The following is a 25,109-nucleotide window of genomic DNA, read 5'->3' on the forward strand; positions in this document are numbered from 1 at the left end:
TGAATCAATTACCCTGCCCCATTGGAGTGTACATTCTAAATTCCCAACCACACAAACATATAGGGTTTTTCCTGACAAACTGACACCAACAGATATCGTTGCCACGATATCTGCGTTCCACCACACAGGAGGAAACACTTCCCTATTCCTGCCCTGTGAAAGAACAGGGGAAATGTTGGGACAGATGCGGCCGACCAATTATCTGATCTTTCTGTCATGTTGGACAGAAAAACAGAGAAATTGTCGGCAGATAAGAACCACTTGGCCCATCTAGACTGCCGCTTTTCATGTATCCTTTTGGCAACTTCAGCCCTATTTGCTCCTTGCATCTCTCTTAAGGATATTCTTATGCCTATCCCAAGTGTGTTTAAATTGTTCCACCATTTTAGCTTCAACCACATCTGATAGGAGGCTATTCCACTTATCCACTACCCTTTCTGTGAAGTAATTTTTCCTCAAATATCCTCTGAGCCTACCTCCCTCCAGTTTCAGTGCATGTCCTCGTGTTCTTGCACATCTCTTTCTTTGAAGAATGCTTCCCTTCTGCCCCTTGTTAAAACCCTTCATGTATTTGAAAGTTTCTATCATTTCACTTCTCTGCTCCAAACTGTACATTATTAAGATCTTTTAGTCTTTCTGGGTAAGTTCTGTGCTGTAGGCCATGCACCATTCTAGTTGCCCTTCTTTGTACAGTCTCTAATGTGTCTATGGGCCTGATTCAGACCCACTCGCGAGCGGCTGTCCGCTCGCAAGTGGGTCGATGTTCTTCACTGAGCATGCGCACGACGGAGGGTGCTCCGTCGTGCGCATGCGCCAGACGCGACGAGCGAAGGAAAGTCCTTCGCTCGTTGTGTCTGATCAAAGGGGGCGTGCTGTCTATGTTGATTGACAGCACGCCCCCTTTGGAGGGATTGCCGGGGGCGTGCCTCCCTGACGGGGGCGTTCCTACATCACTAGTGATGTCAGTGAGTGATTTTGGCTCTGATAGAGCCAAAATCACTCCGGAGCTTGCGGTTGAAAACCTCAACCGCAGGCTCCGTCTCGCAGTTTCGATGGTCGCGATGGTCAAGACCATCGCGGCCATCAAAATGCAAGCTCGTATAGGCTGTGGGTGGTGACCCACAGCTATACGAGCGTCCAGGAGGACGCTCCATTTTCATGGAGGGCGGCCCTCATTCAGAGCGTGCGCTCTGCTCAGAGCGTACGGCTCTGAATGAGGGCCTATATCCTTCTGGAGATATGGCCTCCAGAACTGAACACAGTATTCTAGATGAGGCCGTACCAATGATCTATACAGTGGCATTATCACTTCTTTTTTCCTGCTACTGATTTCAGCAAGCCCGATAGGCCGATAATTAGTGGTCTGCAATACACTGTACAATTATCTGGTCAATCCAACTAGATCAGGTGGATCTGCCAGATAATTGTATAGTGTATGCCCAAAATAATACGTTTAATGTACCTTTGTGCAGAGAAACTACCTTGTAGTAAAGGAGAGATGTGTTATATAAGGGGGAAGAGTCATTATAAAGAAGTAGCCCTGTAGTATTATTGTCACAATTTGTGCTGCCTCCATTTGAACAAAGCTAGTTTTTCCCATTACCTAAGTTACACATATGGCATCATATACAGATGGAGCCAATACTTACACTTCATTAAAGGTTTCAACTGAAGTAGATGGGGTAAATACATCCAGCAGACCTATTACCTGCAAAACAAAACAAAAAGTATTTTGAAGTCACACATTCTTTGTGGGGAAAGTGTTCTTTGTGCTTAGAATTTTAAACACTTTATATGATAGGTAGTTGATATTTCATATGTCCTGTACAATAGGAGAAATCTGGCCATCACCTCAGCCTCCTTACTCATTAAACAGTGATACCTGATGGTGTCTAAAAAGTCACTAACTAATTGGCTTCTACCTATTGCAAAATCCTACTGTTGCAGTCATCTGCGGAATTCAAAATGTGGGGTCCATGGTTTGTCAGACACCATAAAATGATGCGTGACAGAATTACTTACTATTTTAGTGATTTCTTTTTTGTAGTCAGCCAATTCCTTTTCATTAAATATGCCTAAAAAAAAAAACCATTGTGACATATTCTTATAAGATGCTCCGATTAAACTAATAAAAATGACAGTAAAATAAATGTCACAATGGCCTGGCAAACCATGGCACAAAGCGAATTGAGGCATGGCGGGGCCCTAATGATGAGACCAGTATTGTCACTCCCTATGGTCAAATACATAGGAAAGTCTACACAATACTCCACCCTTTTTATAAACATGATTCAATTGATTAGTTGGGATTTCTCATGGTATCGCATTGAGTGTCTATTAACCAAGCTACAATCTTCTATGTAGTTTTTGATCCCTAGAGAGAAAGTGGTCACTTGTCTATCAAAAGATAGAAGAGCACAATATGTTGATTTACTAAACTTCTAAAAAGTAAGGGGGCGATTTTGCCCATAGCTTAACACACTATATTATACACACACATACACATACATACACACAATGATTGTGGCGCTAATACATAAAATCAACCCAAAGTGAACTGAATAATAATAAAAAAAAAAGTGAATATGAACTATAATAGAAAGAAAAAAAAAGGGACGTATTTATATTTTTTCTATTGCACTCCCCGTTTTGTTCCGGTGGCAGCTCTATGACCGGATCCAATGGCACACATTGGTTTGAAATCTAGGAGTAATTGTGACAAAAAAGCGCCTCCTAGTGCAATATGTATAGAATCTTCTGAGTGATGATTAAAGTGCACACGTACCGTGTTAAAAGGCAAAAGGTTTTAATTTTTGCCAACATAAACCTTGGTGTATTCATTTCTCTCCCACCACAAATTCTTGTAGTCTTGAACTCGTGTTCTCAATAAGGACCATACAAATAGATGATATATAGTTAAAAGGTATACAAACACAATTCATTAAGTGTATATCCACACGTACATTTCAAAAAAAGATGTCAAGCTTATCTGGACAGCAGAAGTAACCGTAAGCCTGGAACAGTCCAAACAGGAGGAATGCTTCAACGCGTTTTGTCTAATCACAAATATTAGGACTTCATCAGGAGGATGTTTTTACAGTGAATCTAGAACCCTTTTTATACCTTACATACTAATTGAATAAATTACAGGTGTGGCTAACTACACCAAACAGGAAGTGATGTCTTTTGCATATGCCAAATACAAAAAATTAGATTGCCCAAAGTAAGATGGCTGTGTGTGTTAAAAAACCAGAAGTAAAAACCTCCTTTCTGATGTAGCCTTTTACATCAAACATTAAAAATCTAGCGCCTGAATGAGCGGAATTGGTATGAAATACCGCCGGCCGCATGGCGGCCCGACAGAAGCAGAGTGCGACGCAGCGGAAGCCCGACAGCGCTGGAAATCCCGATCGTGGATAGGTAAGTATCCACTAACCTAACCTAACCCCCCTAACCCTCCTTAGGGGTGCCTAACCCTAACTTCCCCCCCAAGTGCCTAACCCTAATCCCCCCTCTAAGTGCCTAACCCTAAGTCCCCCCCGGGGGGGGGGGGGGTGCCTAACCCTAAGTCCCCCCCCGGGAGCCCTAAACCTAACCCTCCCCCCCGAGGCTGTCCGCTCGCGGCGCCCGGCATCACTACGATCGTGATGCCGGGCGCCGGTCTCCCGGCGTCGGGGAAATGCGGGCGTCTACATCTAGACGCCCGGCATGTCACCCTTGCCGGGATGAGACAGTCGGGAAGCCGGCTGCCGGTATTTAGGCTGTCGGCTTCCCGATTGCCTCCCGAATGAGCTTTGCCCTTATCTACAAACAAAAAATTTTTGGAAATATAGATGCTTAGAAAAACGATTGTATTATGTATTTGGTAGACGCAGACCAAATAGAGGACATTTATAGAGATATCGGAGATATTGAAGGAATGGAATCCCCACTTCCAGTCCACGGCCATGTTGAGAAGGTCCAGAGAACCAGAGATGATATCGCTGTATATTGGATCTATAAGTATACTAACTTTGATATAGCCATCCGGTGGCCATCTTGCGTGTGGCAAGAATTGAATAGGCCTATGTAGTTTACGATGCCACATTAGTGGCCAGAGGCCATCTTGTGTGGGGCAAGGCATAAATAAAATGTTTGCGGTCTGATGCCGCACTTCCATCCAGCGGCCATGTTGGTTGAGGCATTATATGGAAATGCCATTTTCAAATGAGGAAATTTTATATATGTTGACAGATTTCTGTGCAACCGAATGAATCATTTATGTATTCCGGGTTTCCCTATGTAGATTCTTAGTATTTGATGTAAAGGACTACATCAGAAAGGAGGTTTTTACTTACGTGCGTGTTTTTTTTAGCATACACAGCCATCTTACTTGGGCAATCTAATTTTTTGTTTTTGGCATATGCAAAAGACATCACTTCCTGTTTGGTGTAGTTAGCAACACCTGTAATTTATTCAATTAGTATGTAAGGTATAAAAAGTGTCCTAGATTCACTGTAAAAACATCCTCCTGATGAAGTCCTAATATCTGTGATTGGATGAAACATGTTGAAGCATTACTCCTGTTGGATTGTTCCAGGGTGGCGGTTACTTCTGCTGTCCAGATAAGCTTGACACCTTTTATTGAAATGTATGTGTGGATATACACTTATTAAATTATGTTTGTATACCTTTTAACTATATACGATCTATTTGCATGGTCCTTAATGAGAACACAATTCTAGGCTATAAGAATCTGTGGTGGGAGAGAAATGAATACACCAAGGTTTATGTTGAAAAAAAGGTTTTAATTTTTGGCCTTTTTACACAGTACGTGGGCACTTTAATTAATTTAATCATCACTCAGAAGATTCTATACATATTGCACTAGGAGGCGCTTTTTTGTTATATACATAAAATATTGGGACATTGACAGAATTTTCATATTTTGGCCTCTATTCACCACCACAATGGCTTTGAAATGAAATAAACAAGATGTGCTTTAACTGCAGTCTTTCAGATTTAATTTGAGGGTAATTACATCCAAATCAGGTGAACGGTGTAGGAATTACAACGGTTTCTATATGTGCCTCCCACTTTTTAAGGGGCCAAAAGTAATGGGACTATCAACTCAAAAGCTGTTTCATGGACAGGTGTGGGCTATTCCCTCATTATTTAATTATCAATTAAGCAGGTAGGTGGTCTGGAGTTGATTCTAGGTGTGACATTTGCATTTGGAATCAGTTGCTGTCAACTCTCAATATGAGATCCAAAGAGCTGTCACTATCAGTGAAGCAAGCCATCATTAGGCTGAAAAATCAAAACAAACCCATCAGAGAGATAGCAAAAACATTAGGTGTGGCCAAATCAACTGTTTGGAACATTCTTAAAAAGAAGAACGCACCGGAGAGCTCAGCAACACCAAAAGACCCGGAAGACCACGGAAAACAACTGTGGATGACAGATGAATTATTTCCCTGGTGAAAAAAAACCCCTTCACAACAGTTGGCCAAATCAAGAACACTCTCCAGGAGGTAGGTGTATATGTGTCAAAGTCAACAATCAAGAGAAGACTTCACAAGAGTGAATATAGAGGGTAAACCATTGGTAAGCCACAAAACCAGGAAGACCAGATTAGAGTTTGCCAAACAACATCTAAAAAAGCCATTACAGTTCTGGAACAACATCCTATGGACAGATGAGACAAAGATCAACTTGTACCAGAGTGATGGGAAGAGAAGAGTATGGAGAAGGAAAGGAATTGCTCATGATCCAAAACATACCACCTCATCAGTGAAGCATGGTGGTGGTAGTGTCATGGCGTGGGCATATATAGCTGCCAATGGAACTGGTTCCCTTGAATTTATTGATGATGTGACTGTTGACAAAAGCAGCAGAATGAATTCTGAAGTGTTTCGGGCAATATTATATGCTCATATTCAGTCAAATGCTTCAGAACTCATTGGACGGCGCTTCACAGTGCAGATGGACAATGACCCGAAGCATACTGCAAAAGCAACCAAAGAGTTTTTTAAGGCTAAAAAGTGGAATGTTATGCAATGGCCAAGTCAATCCCCTGACCTGAATCCGATTGAGCATGCATTTCACTTGATGAAGACAAAACTGAAGGGAAAATGCCCCAAGAACAAGCAGGAACTGAAGACATTTGCAGTTGAGGCCTGGCAGAGCATCACCAGGGATGAAACCCAGCGTCTGGTGATGTCTATGCATTCCAGACTTCAGGCTGTAATTGCCTGCAAAGGATTTGCAACAAAGTATTAAAAAGTGAAAGTTAGATTTAGGATTGTTTAGTTTGTCCCATTACTTTTGGCCCCTTAAAAAGTGGGAGGCACATATAGAAACCGTTGTAATTCCTACACCGTTCACCTGATTTGGATGTAATTACCCTCAAATTAAATCTGAAAGTCTGCAGTTAAAGCACATCTTATTTATTTCATTTCAAAGCCATTGTGGTGTTGAACAGAGGCCAAAATATGAAAATTCTGTCAATGTCCCAATATTTACACACACACACACACACACACACACACACACACACACACACAGTCAGGTGCATAAATAATATATGTCTTTAACTAATATGCTGCAACTGTTTTGTTGGTTCTAGTTTATTCACCCTCCAATTTTTTTTCTCTTATAAAAAGAAGTCTGTTCCGCCATGACGCTCAACGGATTTTTATTTTATAAAAAAAATAATGTATATATTAATTTATATTAAAGGATACAGTGTATTTTAATTCTAATGAAAACTACATATATTTTGCAATCTTTATTTTTAATATATATTAAAAAAAAAAAAAAAATAATAAAAAAAATGTAACAGGGTGTCCAGACAAATCCAGCGCTAGGACAGAAGTGCTGCACCCAACGCTGGGTCAGAATATGGCCACGGAGGAGGAATTGTGTCCAGCAAGGGAACAGGTCTGGTAAGTATGTGCTGCTGTTGTGCTTTGGCGACCTTGAATCTTCAGATACTTGGGTGCAGCAGCCAATAAGAATCTGCCTGACTCTTATTGGCTGCTGCTCCCGGATGTCCACCGTGATCAACCGGTCGTGTGTCCGCAGTTTACCGGTCGATCGTGATCAACCCTGAATTAAGGCAATACGATGTTAAGGCTATGTCATGTAAGGTTACTATGAGGCATCACTTATAGGTAGGAACTTTAACATTTTAAGGAAATACACTAAACAGCTGTCAACCAGAGTAGATAAAGTATTTGAGGTTAAGCAGGGTACACACTATAGGATGTATGTTATAATATATCGCTATAACGCAGTATATGGTGTGCATGCCCGATCTGCCGTTCACAATGGCAGTTAATCACATTGTCCTTTTGCGGTTCAGCAGATGGGATGATGCAATGAATGATGCGGTGCTGTTACACCGGATCGTGCAGTGTGTACATCATTAATTCGCATTATACCATCGTACGGTGTGTACCCAGCTTTAGATTTTTTTTAATTTTTTTTTTTACTGAATCAAATATTGTTTTAGACAGTATCTATTTGTGTTGGTTGGTTTAATAAATTGGCTTTTATACATTTATGTTCACCTGACCCTGGATGTTTAACTGTTGCTAGGGGGTATTTTGTATTCTAGATATGGCTATCCTCCTCTTTAAAGTGGCTGGGTATTCTCATGCAGCGATATATAGTGTACATACATTAAATTTATTGGTGCATCTTACAAAGAGATTTAAAAACCACAAACTATATTTTGTAATCAATACCCAATCATTTAGACAAATGCCTATTTAAAGGTGTTAAATATAATTTTATATAAGAAAAAAGTGACTATAACATTTAGCTCAGTCCACCTATTTTTCCACAACTGCCAGCAGCAGATAAAGAAGCAGTGGATTGCATACTAACACATATTCAACGGAATGGATATTAGATTTAAGATTTGCCCATTTTTGAGTATCACTACTTTGAAGTGGCATTAGACATCTTTAGACAGGACTCTATAGATGTATTTTCAAATAAACATTTTGTACATTCTCAAATACAATTAATATAATTATAACATCTTGCGCTAGGAGCAGTTAGTATAGCACAGGAACAATAAATCTATGTCACATGCTGGCAAATCAATCTAATTAGGTTAGCCATGATAAAAATGATGGACCATATGGGTCAGGCTCTGGTTTAAGAATGACCATTAGAAGAGGAAATTAGATTCCTATTCTCAGAACTACATACTCCACCCGCAATACCCCTAAATTTACTAGTGAGACTCCACTGATTCCTCAGCAAGACGATGATGGGAACAAGAGTGTTATGCGAGTGAGATACATTAGGAAGATAGTGGCGACATTACATTTATGAAGCTTGAGGTTTCTTCACTCTCAAAAAATCTCAATTCTATACATAGGGAAACAAAGTGACAGTAAATAAAAAAAAAAAAAAAAAAGAAAAAAAGATTTTCTTTCCATGTGAATTTCCAGTGGAAATTGCATGCTCAATCGAATTCAGGTCAGGGGATTGACTTGGCCATTGCATAACATTCCACTCTTTCCTTCACTTATCTTAAGGCCCCTACACACAGAACGATACTGCTAATGATCCGACGCATCAGAACGATAAATCAGCAATATCGTTCGGTGTGTATGCACATTGCGTGCTCCCGTGGCGTCGTCAGTCGCATCGCCTGATCTTTTGTACATGCAGAAAGATCAGGCGATGTGGCAGATGATCCCATGCAGTGCTTTGCGGTGGGGGCCGGCATATCGGGCCCTGGATCGCCCTGTGTGTAGGGAACGCTCGATATTTCAGTCCTGGGATCATGGGTCGCATCGGCGGGTACACATCGTACAGTGTGTACCCACCTTTACAGTCATAATTTGGGTGTTACAACAAAAAATTCATAAAGTTTATAAATTTATCAGCAAGTAAAAATGCTCATTTCACATTTATGCCCAGGATGGGGGGAGATCTGGGCATTAAATCCCCCAACCCAAGTTTTTTTTAATCCACAGTATTTTATATAGCACCAGTTAACTCTTTATGCGGTTATATTGTCTTCTAGTTTATATGTAAGTGCACTTAATAAAAAAAACAAAAAACAACAACATTTTATTGTCAAGTGAATTATATGGTGTATTTCCTACTGCAATGTTGTTGAAGAAAGGCTTTGGTTTGTCTTCAGAATTTTATTCATGCTTTTCTGTGGCTACATTAAGGTCTGCATAGCGTTGTTATTTTTTAAATAGTATTCAGTCAAGGACCTTGGACTGCACAATTCCAGCAAATACATTGCAGACAATGTTAAAATAGAATGAGAGCATTTAAAAAAAAAAAAAAAAAAAAAAAAATTAAACAACTTTGGGATATATAAATCCAAGTACCACTGGTACAGGCGTAATGCTGATTAGCCAGGTTTGGGGAGAGTAAAAATCATGCAAAGTTCCACAATGTTAATTGATAACTTGTTTGTAGCTTACATTTTCATGCTTCATGTGTTTGAGCAAACGCAGCTCCCGATAAGTCCGTCGTGCATAAACTAGCGACTGAAACGGCCTTGACAGCTTTTTTACTGCCACTTTTTGTCTGGTCTTGGTATCATATGTAGAGCTAGAATAAAAAAATAAAATAAATACTACAGTTAGAATAGATAAAGATAACGTGAGTTGTATCATATTCTATATCTATCTGTGCATCTATATATGGGCCAAATTCAATTAGCTTACTACTACTTACCGTGGATTTCTGTTTGCACCTTAGGAGGGTGCAAACAGAAATCCATAGTAAGTGTAGCATGCAGGTAAGCACAGCGAATAATTGAATATGGCCCTATATCTGTATCAATCCTGGTCAGAGACTTAGAAAATGGGATGGAAACTTACAAAATGACAGATAAAATGACTAAATTAGTGTTAGACAGTGTCAGTTTAGAGCAGTGGTTCTTAACCTTTTTGGAGGTACTGAACCCCGCAAGTTTCATACGTGCATTCACCGAACCCTTCATAGTTGGAAAATTGAAAATGTTTTTTTTTTTTTTTTTTTTAATTCATAGAGAGATATAAATAATGAAATATTTGTGCACAAAATGAACCATGCATCAGTTCCACATAAAATCACTGTGTTCAAAGAACAAAACCAACAAAACAAAAATGCCATAAAAGTATTGTGTGAATGCCAAAAGTATATTAATGCACCTGGCAAACGGAATGGACACACATCTCTGCCGAACCCCTGAGACTGACTCACCGAACCCCTGGGGTGAAGAATCACTAGTTTAGAGGATACAGTTCACTTTCTTTGTACCATTCAATTGTACAGATGTGTCCTCATGTACATCTAACCTCTTTTCCTCCATGAGGTGCGAGGAGTCTGGCGCAAATTCCGTGCTGCGTACTTTTACTTTTTCCTCAAGTTTGCTATTTTTTTCCTGCTACTTTTTTCTCAATCTTGCATCTTAGTTTGCCAATAGTGTACTAGGTACAGATGTGAGGAGTAGCGTACCATAGATTTATTTAGATTTTACATCTTATTGGCATCACAGATGCAGTGAGAAGCATCTCACAGTGTACTAGAGATGCTGGGCTGTGACTAACAGCATAAGAATTTGTTTTACACATGTACAAGGTCGCAGATAAAGCACAACAGAAGCTGCGGCTATTTGACTGTGTAAAAAGTGCTCAGATGCAGTCGCACACAGATGTACAAGTGGTCTGTGTGTGCTTGCAATGTAGCTTTGTCGCTTCCAGTTGTTTTGTGTGAATAAGGCTTACATTTTTTATTTTTTTTTAAGTTTTGCTCAAAGAGAGGCTCAACCACTGAACCTGGCATGCCGAGGGGGACTATTTGACGCGACTGAAGCCACAGTGTAAAAGGACACACCTGTACTTAGTTATGATTAGTGTTTTGGCACGGCTAAGAAGCAAAGTCTGTGGTGCAAAATACAGGGCTATTTGGTGCAATTTGAGGAAAGGTGTATGTGGGCACATCTGTATCGTACTCCAAATTTAAGATGGCTAGTATTTCTCCAGCTAGGTTTGAAGTAATTAAATTCTGACAAGCAGAATAATTTCTGTGAGAGCATTGTCCATTAACTAAAATGTATCAGCATGGAGTGATTTGAGCAGTATGAACATCTGACACGATCCATACACTTTCTTGAAATAAACAGCAGAAAATCTTAAGCAAGTAATAAAATATGGACTTTTTTTTTTTTTTACAGGCGAAACAAAAAAAAATTGTAATACAATAAAAGAAAATAACCAATATTGGAAACAAAAAACATGATCTGCATTTTGCAGTCATATAGTTATGAGGAAAAAAGGAGACCATTCTGTTGCAAGTTACTTTGGGTTTTCAATTTTGTATCAAATGTACAGACAACAATATTACAGGTTGAGTCTCACATATCCAAAATGCTTGGGACCAGGGGTATTTTGGATCACAGAATATTCCGTATTTTGGAATATTTGCATTTCATAATGAAATACCTTGGGAATGGGACCCCAATATACACACAGAATGCATTTATGTGTTCTATACACCTTATGCACACAGCCTGCAGCTCATTTTATACAATATTTTCAATAATTTTGTGGCTCAAGCAAAGTTTGTGTACATACATAAAATTATTTATGTTTCATATACACCATATACACACAGCCTGAAGGTAATTTTATACAATATTTTTAGTAATTTGTGCCTTAGACAAAGTTTGTGTACATTGAACCATCAAAAATCAAAGGTTTCATTATCTCAGTCATGTGAAATTTATTCCGTATTTCGGAATATTTGGATATGGGAGACAACCTGTATTGCCAAAATAAAATACCACTTAGTAAGCACAGCAGGAAAAGCACAGCCCTTAGAAAACACCAGTTGCACACCACAAAACACTGGTGCACTTATCAGTGATGGGCAACAGGCGTCCCTCCAAATCTTACAGCTCCCAGCTCCTTCCTGCTTTGTAATCTTATTTGTTATAGGTTGTAGCACTAGTTTAACAGGCCTGATATGTTATTACAGAGAAGTGCCTCTTTCATTAACTAAAATAATTAATTTAACTTACTGAAAGCAATGTGTTGCCCTTATAAAGATTAGAGGGTCACCCAATGTGACCCCAAAGTATATCAGGTTGTCTCTGACTTAAGGTGCCCATACATCAGAGTGGGGTTTCCGCGATCCTGCGACAGGATCGAAAATGCCGCTCTGCCGGGTGGAAACGCCAGCTGGCCACCATTGATGCTGAAATTTTCAATGGTAAATGTCCCCGATTAGACAATCACGATCATTTTTTGATTGCGATCGTCAAATCGGGAAAATCCAACATGTTGGATTTCTGCGATCACGTGATGCAGCATCACGGGATTGCGGCAAATTACATGGTCCACATCTACTATATACTCTTGGGAGGCACTGCCAAAAATAAGGGCACCCATTTCCATAGACAGAAATATATGAAGAGGCACACTGAACAAAAATGTAAATGCCACATCAAAGTCCAATTTTCTATCTTTTTAGATTTAGAGTAACCACTTTCATTATAGTTCACATGCGTAGTCTCCTAAATGTTCCTCAGTTTAACCTCATTGACAGCTTATATTAATCAGAGCTTGAGAAAATTGGGACTGCTTTTATTACATGTGGCACTTGGGTACCTTGGGAGATTATTACATTTGGTAGAGAGTGCCTAGAAATTTGCTTCTCTGCCAAGAAGGTGCAAAATGTATCCCATTAAAATATAAAATGGCGTGAATTCAATTAGCTACAGGTTGACTCGTTTGTTCTCCTGTGTAAAGTGCCTACGGTTATTCCATTACAGACCCGCAATCAATCTGCAGGCTGAGGATAATGCTAATTTCTACTTGCGGCTCCAGAGGGGGCAAAATGGCTGTGCTAGGAACACCTATACAATGCTCACTCTCCACTCTCCTTAATTATCTTGCTTTGCAAAATTAAATTTTGTCTGGTTTGTGCTTCATAAATGACCTCCTGTATGATTATGCTTTATACACTACACTGTACCTATGGATCATGAACATTTCTAATTGTTAACGCAGGGAGTGAGACAGTAAAGAAATTCCATTCATTTATATTTGCAAACTGGGAGCAATTAACCTATCAACATGGGAAATGCTAATTGTATTATATCTTGCTGCAACAGAGCCTGAAGAGAAAAGATCAAAACATATCGATATAATCTATTGTTCACATATCTTTTGTTGAGGAAAATGAAGAGTTATATACGTACATTTACTTTATCAGATCCAATCCTGCAATTAACATATGGCCTGATCTTCTTTACAGATTACAGCAAAATCTTTACCACTAATTTATGGGGCTCATTTATCATTAACCATTTGTGGCACATTCCCTCAAAACACCCATTTTCGTGGGATAACAGCAAATAATTAGTATCCCCCAGATGTATAATGGGGGGACTGCATCAAATCTGTGAAGTCTAATGCATCCCCTGCATTTCCGACAGCAGCCACAACCCCCATAGGTTTCTAGAAGGGATGCAATGCTGTTGGATTTACCAAGCTCCGGAATGCAAATCTAAAGATGGCGTTGTGCTGCTTTAGCCTGAGGGTTACACACCGCAAAAATTACCGGGAGAGGGGTTCCTGAGGAACTCCCTTCCAGGCAAGGGCCATGGCGCATGCGTGGTCTGCAGAGTGCTGACGCAGTCACTTCACTCCAAGCACATCGCAGAGACAGGCTTCTTTCTGAGCCCTTGTCCCTGCAGGTGCTCTTTAATACTTTTGGCTGATATGATCGCTAATATCATGCCCAGATTGCACTGAGTATGTGATCATTGATAAATGGGCCCCATAAGCATAATTAAATGTATGGCTAAAAACCTAAAGTGCAGCATGGACATATTGGTGCACAGAACATAGTCCCTTCTGTTATTACAGACATTGAACTTCTCCATAATAATAAACCTTTATACACATGGGCATATTAATGCCCGAGAGCACCTGTGTGCAGCGTGCTCCCTCCTCTGAGCAGCATACCCCAAGCTCCGCATCTTCCCTTGTGCTGGCAAGCGGGTCCCTCCCTCTTCCACAGCGCCAACTTCCCAATGATATATGGAAGATGGAGCAAGCACACAAGGGAGCAAAGGCTCTGGCACAGCACCAGCGTCTTCACTTTCACTGAGCGGCGCCAGAGATGTCACCATGGAGGAAGAGGGACCTGCTTGCGGGCACAAGATAAGGGACAGCACCCATACAAACTAATTATAATATATATTTTACACACACACACACACACATTCGCCACTCCCAGATATACACACACACACACTTTATATGGACATGTAGTCATTGGTAGTTGTATTATGTAACATTTTTAACCTTAAGATATTTATATAGCAGAGCAAGTAATATTGCTTTATAATGAAAATTATATTTCTAAAAGGTGCCCACACATGCTGCGACAAGAACTGTAAGCATTACTGGGTGTGCAGAAAGTGGGGTTGGAGAATGACCTGTATTCCAGCTCTTCTAATAAGCAGCACTGGGAAGCAGAAGGGATGTGAATCATCAGCCAGAGGGCCTGGCCAGCAGGATTGCATCTAGTTGAGCCATCATTAGACAGCTTTAGAATTTGAGGCAATCAGATATGTGATAATACAACTTTAGAACTTCAATAAATTCCTAAACACACTCAAACAGGTGTTTTTTTCTGGTGTTATATACAGAGTTCATTTAAAAACTTACATGTAATGTTCAAGCAAAGACTGATCATTTTTGACCATCTCAATTATTTGTTACACAGAAGTATAGTTTTCTACATTAGAAGATTGTAGCAATATACAGTGCAGATATGGTACTGATGGGTAAAGGTGCGATAGATGAGGAACATAGATAACAGAGGATAAAGAGTTGACCTGCAAGAAAAGTATCAGCATAATGCAAGCAGCAGGGGCAAGTGCAAGATTATCAGAAGGGAATCCACTTTCCTCTTCACCGAAATGCTCATATTAAGGTTGATGTAGCCTTGCATGCAAGTCAGTCGTAATTACTCCGGCATTGCGTGCACGGCACTAAATACATTTATTTGCTCGTAAGCAGAACTGCACACATTCATCCAGTGCACCTGTGCAATATCCATATGTTTAGATTGATAGCCATCATCATCAGGGTGCAGTTGCACCAGCCCTACACTAGAGGCAAATATAGCCTGCAGTTTTGTTAACATACTGTACTCCCTCTGAAGCTTGCCTACGTGAGAACACCCCCATTACAGCCCAGTTACACCCCTTCAGTCACAAGTGGAGAGGAGACTGAAGTGCCTATGACGCTGCATCGCTTGTACTTATGAACACTTGGTTCTGGAGCATGTGCAGTGTGAAAACACTCATGGGAAAGATTACCATGCAGACATATTATATGCCAGTCACTTCACTGCAGAGCATAGAATTACTATTTGTACCCTAAAGCTGTCCGAATACTTCCAATTCACCACCATCAGTTTGCTAAACATAATATATGCAAGGAGGCGTAGGTCCACCTCAAACTGATACTGAATTGCTTATAAACACATTTAGTAAAAATAAATCAAATAGCAACAGAATACTTACTTTTTAAACTTGTGAGCAAGATTAATTATTTGCTGGTTTCAAAATAAGACTAAGGGGGATAGTCAATTAGGCTGCGAAAAGTCGGAATCGGCGATAAATTATCGCCGATAACGTCATTTTCGCCTATTTCAATTATCCCCGTATTCAATTTCAAAGACTTCGCAGGTTCGAAAAGTCTTTGAAATAAACGGGGATAAGTTTTCACCATGTTTTACATGGCAAAAAAAATAAAAAATAAAGTGCAGAATTGGGGTTTAGGGGTGCAGGCTTAAAAAAAAAATAAATAAATAAAAAAAAAAAAATAGCCTGCACTCCTGGGAATAGCCCCTAAAAATGAAATGTGTCAAAAAAAAGTTTTAAAAAAAAAATAGGGACACCCCAAAAATTTTTTAATTTTGGGGTAAAAAATAAAAATGGGGAACAGTGTTTAAAAATAGCGCAACAATCAGGGGTGTTCTGCAAGTATGCGGCAGGAGTTTTCAAGAATATGCTATTAGGGGCAGGTGCATTTTTGCAGAATTTAAAAAAAAAATAAGTTTAGGGTCTTAAAAATATGCTAGTACCCATTTTCATGTCCCCCAAATTTGATAGAACCACTTTTTAAACTTCTTTAATGTCGGGAGAAAACACCTGCCGCGGCTATTTAAAAATGCAGAACACACTGTGTAGGGCTAAACAGGGGTACCCACAGTGATCCCCCATGTCTGGACATCATTAGGGGGGGTCTCAGGATGAATTGCCGAAAATTTCCCTATTTTTCCCCGGTACTTACCTTTCCGTAGGCTCTTGTTTTTGCTGGCTCCAAATTGAATACGGGGATTAAGTGGGCACACGCCCGATACTTTATCCCCAGAAAAGCTCCATAATTGAATACGGGCCTTAATCTTTTCAATTTCCTAGTTTATTTAAAATAATACAGTTCTAGTAATTAAATATATTATGGAATGAAAAAATAAACAAAGGCAAAAGGTTTTCAAGGTATAAAGCACATCACACTTGATTAACATAAGAAAACTCAACAAAAAATACCACTAAGCGTCCTGGAAGTTTGGAGAGTGAACCTGCAATTGCAATACCCTTACATTAGCTGGACACCATCAACCAATAAACTAAAATAGTTAAATATGGTTTCAAAAATATGTTTTTAAATTAAATAAAACTAAGAAAAAAAACAAACACACTATTTTAGTGATTTTTGGAAACATTATTAGCCAGTTAAGTTTCTGCACTAATAGTATAACATTATAAAAAGAGGTGCATAGGAGGCTGAGGATAGAGCCAGGTCCAAGTTGTCCCAGGTCATTGTAGTGACAGTAGTAAAGGTAATTTTCCCTGGCTGGTAGTAATATGCTAACCATTGTTTCTTCTGAAAAGGTAATTTCCCAAAATTGTTTGCTTCTAAAATGTGTCTCTCTCCTTAGCAGCATTACCATGCCTCAAACCCAGAGCTGTGATGGCCTAATCAGAGAGAGTACAAAGGACTGTGGACCTCATTCAGAGTCTCTCGCAAGCGGCCGCTCGCTCGCATCCAGCGTATGCAAATTTTTCAAAGTGACGCCATGGGAAGCGATCGCTCGCCAAGGCATAAGCACACCCACTTTGGCTGTGCGAGCGATCGCTCTCTGTATGCAGACACCCATTAGCATATGTTGAGATGCCCACTTGCGCACGTCATCTCCAGGAAGTGTATTAAAACATTGGTACATCGGTAGCGATCGCAGCGCTTGTGGTTGCCTTACCCTGCCGCAAGCACTGCGAGGACTTCAGTGTAAAAAACAGGCATGTCATGTTTACTATGACGCTGCCTGTTAATTATGCACGCCTTAAAAACGGCGTTGAAACACTCAGGCATGTCTGCGTTCACACCTCCACTCTCCCGTTATTAGTGTCCTGCCCCTGTTACCTCCCACAAATGGCCTCACCTGTCACTCATTTCACTGGGCTGTCTCTGCTAGGCGAGCGAGCAGGCTGCGCTCGCACAGAGTAGTTCGCGCACGCGCAGAACGAAGAATGTGCGCTCACAAACCATCAGGCCGCTTGCGAGAGACTCTGAATGAGGTCCTGTGTCCACAGAGATGACAGCGGTCATTCACTATGTGTACAATAAAAGGCTTTCATTTCAAATACCAAGTAAATGCATGTGGCACATTCAGGTAAAACAGGCACATTTACCACCACCTTAAATATATACTTAGCCTAAATGGACAACATTTTGCCAAGAAAAATGACAAATTAAATACTAGTGAAACCGTATGAACCCTACCACTAAAGGTGCATATCAGATTCATTTCAATAAATAAAAAAAGTCATAATTTACATTTAGTACATCAGAATATATCACCATTACAGACAAAGAAAAAAAAGAAGGCTCAATAAACCATCTCCTTCTGCCCTAGAGTTCCTAATGCAGATGTCTGAATAATCAATATAACCGCTCTTCTAGTGGGCCTCGGAACACGGCCTAAACTAATAACTTATTAGACTTGCTTTACCAGCATGAACGCTGCCAAAAAGTTTAATTACTCTTAGGACATAATCATTACCACTTATAGTTGTATTTTTATGCTCCATAAATGATGAACCACTTGTAATGCATTTATAAGCGTCTTTGTTCTTTTTTCAAATACCTATTCACTCAACTCAAGAAGCAACCATATGCAAAACAGTTTACACCAGAGGTTCCCAAACTCCCACATTACAGTCCAGGTTTTATGGATATCCATGCTTGAATCCAGATGGTTGAACCAAATAGACTGTGGTACTAATTAAGTCACCTGTGCTCAAGCATATATATCCTTAATACTATGACAGTTTGGGAACCTCTGGTTTAAACAAGCGCCTTACACCTTGTAAATATTATAAGTGACTGAAAGGAGGCTATTTCTTATTCGTATCACTAGAAAGTACATCCAACACCATCCAGTTAGTACTAATTATATGGGTCTCATTTTTCACTTACAAGAAAAATGTAATTAATAGCTATTGTACTTGCCTTTGCTGTTCTTACTTTTTGTTGGTAGTGTCCTACGATTAGGGCTGAGCTGATCATCTGGCTCTTCTGGCAAATGCCAGAACGGCCGCTCCGGTCTGAAAGCCTGGCAGAGCAGCTCTGCAACTCTGTGCTCTGCTCGGCCGAGACACAGAGACGGTGACGTGCTGAGAGACCAGGCCCCCGTGACTCACAGCATGCCTCCATGAGATGTAACCACTTCCCGTGAGACAAGGCCAAACCTCCTTTTATGTGAGCACGTGCGATGAGGGGGTTGCCAGGGTTGATTTAGAGCCCCAATCCGTACTTGCCTACGATCTATTCAAGAAGCCTGCGTAAAAGCTCCAACTAATTGCCAATTATAGCTCTTAAAGAAGTTACGTCCCATCAATTTGTGCAAGTGCAACTTGATTTTAAGGGTTGGGTATGGGATGCTGCCAGTCAGAACCAGACAGCATCTGGTAAGTAACTTAACATTAACTCTTACCCCTAACCCCACCCTACTTTCCTCCCTGGTGCCTGAACCTAACCTCTCCCCCTAGTGCAGTGGTTCCCAAACTTGTTTGAACCACAGCGCCCTAGAGTATCAGCAATGTTTTCACGGCACCCCTAAGCCAAAAGTTTCTATTGAGAAATCCAGGAAAAATTTAGTAAAGTAGTAAAGTGAAGTAAATTGTGCTTATCTGTCATCTTTAGCTTCAGTATTGTAGTGGGTGACAGATTTGCACTTCTGTTTGTCCACATATTTACATTACACTGACCATAAATAATTTGATTTGGTGCTGGACCACCAACCTGAGGCACCCCTGCGAGTGTCCCGAGGCACCCCAGGGTGCCGCGGCGCCCAGTTTGGGAACCACTGGCCTAGTGCCTAAACCCAAGCTCCCCCTCCCTGTACCATAAAGCTAACCCTCCCCCCTTAGTGCCTAAACCTAATCCGCCCCTAACCTCCGATACTTAACCACGGGATGCCGTCGGTCGGGATTCCGGCGCCGGTATGCTGACTACATCTCTGATTATCACCAGGGACTATGGCTTTTAGGAACAGGAAATCTGCATTTGAAGGGAATCAGCTGGAAAAGGGAAGAAGTTATGCATAGCACGGGTGTTCCTAACAGAGTATGGGCACGGACAACTGAGGTGTGTATAAGCCCAAAGGTGTTTAAATGCAGAGGTTGTGTTGGGATGCATGTACAGATTATGGTGCTGTAAGGGTTAATGTTAGGCTGCTGGGTTATTTCAGGGGTTGCAGAAACTAATGAGAGCATAGAAAAAGGAAAATATATAAAAGCTGTTTAGTATAGGACGGGATTTGAATGGGAAACATCAATGTTTCAAACATCATCTTCTATACCAGTTTAAAAGCAGAAGCAAAACATTGATCTTTTTTTTCCCCACAAACCATCAATATGAGCAATTTGAAACATCACATTCTTTTATGTGATGTAGGGCTGATTTCTCATCAAAAAGTCTTTTTGGTAGTAGGTAAACACACTGTACTGCAGTAGAGTGATCGCAAATACACATATTTTACTTGGTATCGGGGATTCACTTTTTCAGAATGGGTGGGTTCCTGGGGACGCGCTCCGCTGCGGCCAATTCCTGGCTCTTCATTGAATGCCTGTCCCGACTGCAGGCAATAAAAAAATCAGAAGGAACTCTTTGGCGGCACTACAGGGACATACGGCTCCTGACACATCAATTGAAAAAAATAACAATTTATTGATACAATATATAATCAATTAGCAACACATGAAAAAAGAAAAATAATAATAGGATAAATAATAGCAATAAACCATAAAATGACAATTGTTAAATGTGATATTCAACACAGAGTTGATCAGGCACCAGTGCTGTGTAAATAAATAATAAATGAAAAATAAATAGAAAATAAACACATGAATGATGAATTAATTAATGATTGAGCATAAACTGTGTTAAAAATTAGTCAAACAAGGCTTGTCCAGATAATGAAGCCAATGGAAGATGCATATAAATTAAGTATCTTAACAATGAATTCCCTGGAGATCCTGTTCAGAAAATATTATATGTATGGAGATGTTCCAATAATTCCTCTGTATAAGGCCACTGGAATATGAGTCTCTAAACCAACTGTTGTGTGTAGATAAGTCCCATGCACTTGAGGAGTGCAATGGCATAAAAGTACTGTCAATGGTTAGCACAAGTATGGTAACTTGTATATAGTGCTATACCTTACCAGATCGGGACACTGTGGCAGGCAGGGGGTAGCGTGAATGCAAGCCTCTCAACTCACGTCTCAGGGAGTGAGGCGGCGTGGATGCTGCTCCAACAGATGGCCGCAATTAGCAGTCAGACAAGCCGACGCTGATCCCCGTGGACTCCCGGCTGTATTGGGCTTGTAGTCGGCATGAGCAGACGAACTCCGCGAGGCAGCAGGTCAAATAGCATTCAATGGACAAAACAGCAGACAGAAAGCCGCAGACAGGAATGAAAAGCCGGCATAGGTCACGGCATTGTTATTTTTCCAATTGATGTGTGCAATATCAGTGTCCCAGCATAGGTTTTGGAGCGCAGTATTTTTTTCTTGTTTCAGTACCCCTGCCCATACAGTCCACCAAAACTAAGAAATGTGGCCCCTCACGGGCTCGCTTCGCTCATCACGCTTTGGGCTCGGTGGCTCACGTATGCCCACGTGTACCCTGATGTCAGGGTACAAAAACTGAAGGGGGATCTATCCATTTCCCTCTGTCCACCCAGCCTTTGTGAGCATCTGCTCGCTTCCCCCTACCTGTGTGCCTCCGATTGGCAAGCCTTACTTGTTTAATTTATACTGGCCCCACATATTCTGATGTAAGCCTGCCTGTACCCACACAGTGCTGCATCCTTGTAGCCTGGCAGCACTGGACTTTACCATGTGATTCAGATGCAACCCGATCCTGGTGTGACCCAGTGACAGTGATGCAGCGACATGTCGTCATGTAACTGCCGCCTCCCTCTGCAGTACAATGAATTTAAATCAGTGTCAGGGCCGAAACTAGGATATCTGTCACCCGGTGCAAGGCAGCAAGTTTGCGCCCCCTCCCTTCCTGCATCTGAAGTTTGTCCTTGCTCCTCCATAAGGCAGTGCACTACTCAGATGTCCCTGGTATAGTGAATTACATTACTCCACACACCATAATGCCCATTACACATTACCCCTGCACCATAGGCTTCTAATTACTTTAAAATTACCTGCTCGTTGTCAGGGGTTTCATGCTCGTTGCCAGGGGGTTTCATGGGAGAAGATGCAGCTTTCAGCATCTTCTCCCGGCAGCGCCAGCATTCCCAGTTCCGGGAATGCTGTGTGCATTGCACTGGCCTAACAGACACTAGAGGTCTAGTAGGACCTCTAGCATCTGTCTCCTCCTAGGCGGCGGCCATATTTAGATGGCCATTTTCAGCAGAGTCCATGTGGCATGGAATTTGCTGAAAACGGCCATCCAAAAATGGCCGCCGCCAAGGAAGAGACAGACACTAGAGGGTCTGTAAGGAACCTCTAGCATTTCTCTCCTCTTTGACCCACATTTTTTTTGGCTCAGCGTGATCACTGTAGTACCCTATATACATGTGACGGGGCTGTTCCAAGTCCTCTCCCAGAGCAGACATGGCCAACCAGAAGTCAGAGTTGCACTGGAGTGAATGAGTTAGTGTGTGTTTCTGTGGATGAGATGATTGCTTGCACTGCACTCTCCTGAGATCTGCCTGACAGGAGAACTGTTACCCATCACACAATGCACCTGAATGGGGAGCTGAACTCCCAGCTGCAGGGTAGACAGCGAGGATTGATGGAGCACCTATATTCTTTCATCCCCATACATAGGGGGGTGCTGTTAAAGGGATTACCTTTTATTGCTAATTTTGTTTTCGTATGATTTAGATTTTTTCATCACACTATTAACAGTTTAAATAAAATCTTCCTAACAGAACTAACATTCTGGTTTGTAGCATTTAAATTTGTATTTAACCAAACACTAAGTAGCGCTTAGTACTCTAGATCTGCCATCTTGAACTGATTGATTGCTCCAAGGATGGCTTAGAAAGTATTTTTTGCCCTCAATTTTCATCCGCAACAGAAACTCAGTTAGGTTGGATTTGAGGTGGTGTTTTTCTGTACACCTTTGCACTTTTTGTTGTACCAATTGGCCGAACCCCACATCCTTTCTAAGGGTATGGTATAACAGATTGTCTATCTAATTACTATATCTAGACAGACACCAGATGTTAGACAGTCAATAGTTAGACAGGGACAAAAAGTCGACAGGTACAAAAGTCAAACACACTAAAGTTCGACATGAATTAAGGTCAATAGGGTCAAAAGTTTGACATGAAAATGGTCGACACAAAATGGTCGACAAATATTTTTTTTTATTTTTTTTAGCCCTAATCTTCACCCTAACCCTCCCCATGGTGCCTAACCCTAACCGAGGGTGTAAGGGCCTAAACATAACCCTACAAAAAAAAATTTATGTTGACCATTTACGTGTTGAAATTTTGTCCCTCTCTAACATCTGGTGTCTATCTATAGTCCGAAACCCCCTGTCTACGTGCTGTGTGTGGGCGTCACTGGCTGGATCCATAAAATAGTATCTGTCATTTACCTGGAAGCAGGGGTGTCACGGGGTCTGGTGACACCTGGTGTGCACCCCGACTAGCCCTGCATGCCGGAGGCGCTTCTGAAAAGGGGGCGTGGCCTCGTGGGGATCCCAATGACTTCACTCCGGGGGCAGCCCAGCATCGCCGGAGATGCTGGGCTACCCCCGGGGACTGGGCTGTCAGTACTGTCAGCTCCTCTTCTATGATAGGAGCTGGGTGCTGCATGAGAATGTCACACTGTAGCACCTGATTGTAGATAGTTTCCACAATCTAGACCCACAATCTGCGTTAAACAGTATCCAATCACATGGTCACAGGACAATCACACACAAAAGTCTCAGTAAATTATGCAGATGCCAGGTGCACAGAAAACTTCAAGGCGCTTAAATCTATGCTCTGTAAAATACACAAATTTTAAACTGTTCGTCTGGAGAAAGGCAGATGGGTTATGTTGTCTTCTAATGCACGCAAGAGTATGTCCCGTGATGCTGGCTAACTTGTATTTGAGGATTAGTAACCAGGGTGGGAGAGCTTATAGAGAGCACAGGAATTCCATCCTTTTGACTTCATGCCAGATTGATACAGCATTTATGAGAAGTTTATAGGAGGATGGACCTAATATACAGGACATACCAGGGTGCATTCATTTACGATTGTGACAACTATATCAGCAGCGGAAGTGGGTTGCTCGATCGACGGCATTAATTGGTCATATGGAAGTCTGCCTGTTACTTATAAAAAAACAAACAAACAACAAAAAAAAAAAACACAGCTTAAGCAAGAGTGACACATACTACGTGTATGCCACTCTCCAACATATTATGGGTTCTTTAAGGGATTTTACAGGATTTCTCATCATAAGAAGAGTGATTAGTTTGTGGCTCTCAGTAGTTTTTTTTGTTTTTCTTTACCAGCGCTTTGTTTATTTCCTTTAGTTGCTTGTATATTGGTGGTGTGTAGGGGAGGAGTTTGGCATCCCGTTGGTCGGGATGCCGATGCTCACATTACCGGCGCCAGAATATCGACGCCGGTCACAATCCCATTACAAGCATCCCGACCGACGGGATGCCGAAGGTAAGTAGCAGGATGAGGGGGGGTGGGGGGGGAGGTTAGGGTTAGGGTAGGGAAAGGGGGAGGGTTAGCATACCGACCAACAAGTGTCGGTATGTTAAACCTTGTGTTGGGATCCCAGCGTCGGGATTCTGACCGCCAGGATCCCGACTGTCGGTATTTTATATCGATCCCGTTTGTAGGGTATTACTCATTGAACGTGTTCTTTATGGGTGGAATTACGGATAGGAGTCATGTAATTTGTGGGGCACTTCTAGGTTTATCTGTACTCCAAGAGTTTGGCAGTATAGCACACATCCATTTTACATTGGGCAAAATATAATTGTTGGTTTGGTGTCCAATACATGGTTTGGGCTAGTTATAAGGGATGCTTGGTAGAATATGCCTATAAATTTGGTGTTCCTCGTGTTTTGGACATGCATCTAGGTGGCAATGATCTGAGTAAACCTAAAGTGGTAGACTTGATCACTTATTTAAGGCTGATCAACAATGACCATGAATAGATGGTCTGACAAGAGGATGGTTTTGTCCAACATCATTCTCAGACAGTCACTGATGAAACCTGAACTGAGGAGCGGTCAATGTAAAAACATAGGGCCCGATTCAGTACTGGACGGAATTGCAAAGCTGCACGCAAGCAGTGCAATTATGTTAATGGTAGCAGGAAGCATCATGCCTCCTGCATACATTACTTATCCGAACTGCGTCCAAGGATCAGCATCAGATAATGTGATCACATCAGCCAGCTGAGTGACCCAAAGGGTCACACAAGCCGGCCACCGCAGACACAACAAAGAGGCCAGGAAATCTCAGTCAGCCGACGAAGATCCTTCTTTGCCATCAATACAATAATAGTAGTACAATCATCTTCCCATTCTGACAAGG

General features: G+C 41.3%; 1 protein-coding gene across 1 annotated transcript in view; it reads right to left on the bottom strand.

The window, feature by feature from the left end:
• Positions 1–25,109, bottom strand: part of MAPK11 (mitogen-activated protein kinase 11) — a 47,280-nt gene that overhangs the window by 13,755 nt on the left and 8,416 nt on the right. The window contains exons 2-3 of the mRNA XM_088457628.1: positions 9,444–9,573; positions 1,650–1,708 (exon numbers count right to left, since the gene is read on the bottom strand). Of these exons, the coding sequence (XP_088313754.1) occupies positions 1,650–1,708; positions 9,444–9,573 (189 nt within the window). The remainder of the gene's footprint in view (positions 1–1,649; positions 1,709–9,443; positions 9,574–25,109) is intronic.

This window comes from Taudactylus pleione, unplaced genomic scaffold (assembly GCF_031769625.1).
Source record: "Taudactylus pleione unplaced genomic scaffold, aTauple2 ptg000041l, whole genome shotgun sequence".
In the NCBI taxonomy this organism is placed as follows: Eukaryota; Metazoa; Chordata; class Amphibia; order Anura; family Myobatrachidae; genus Taudactylus; species Taudactylus pleione.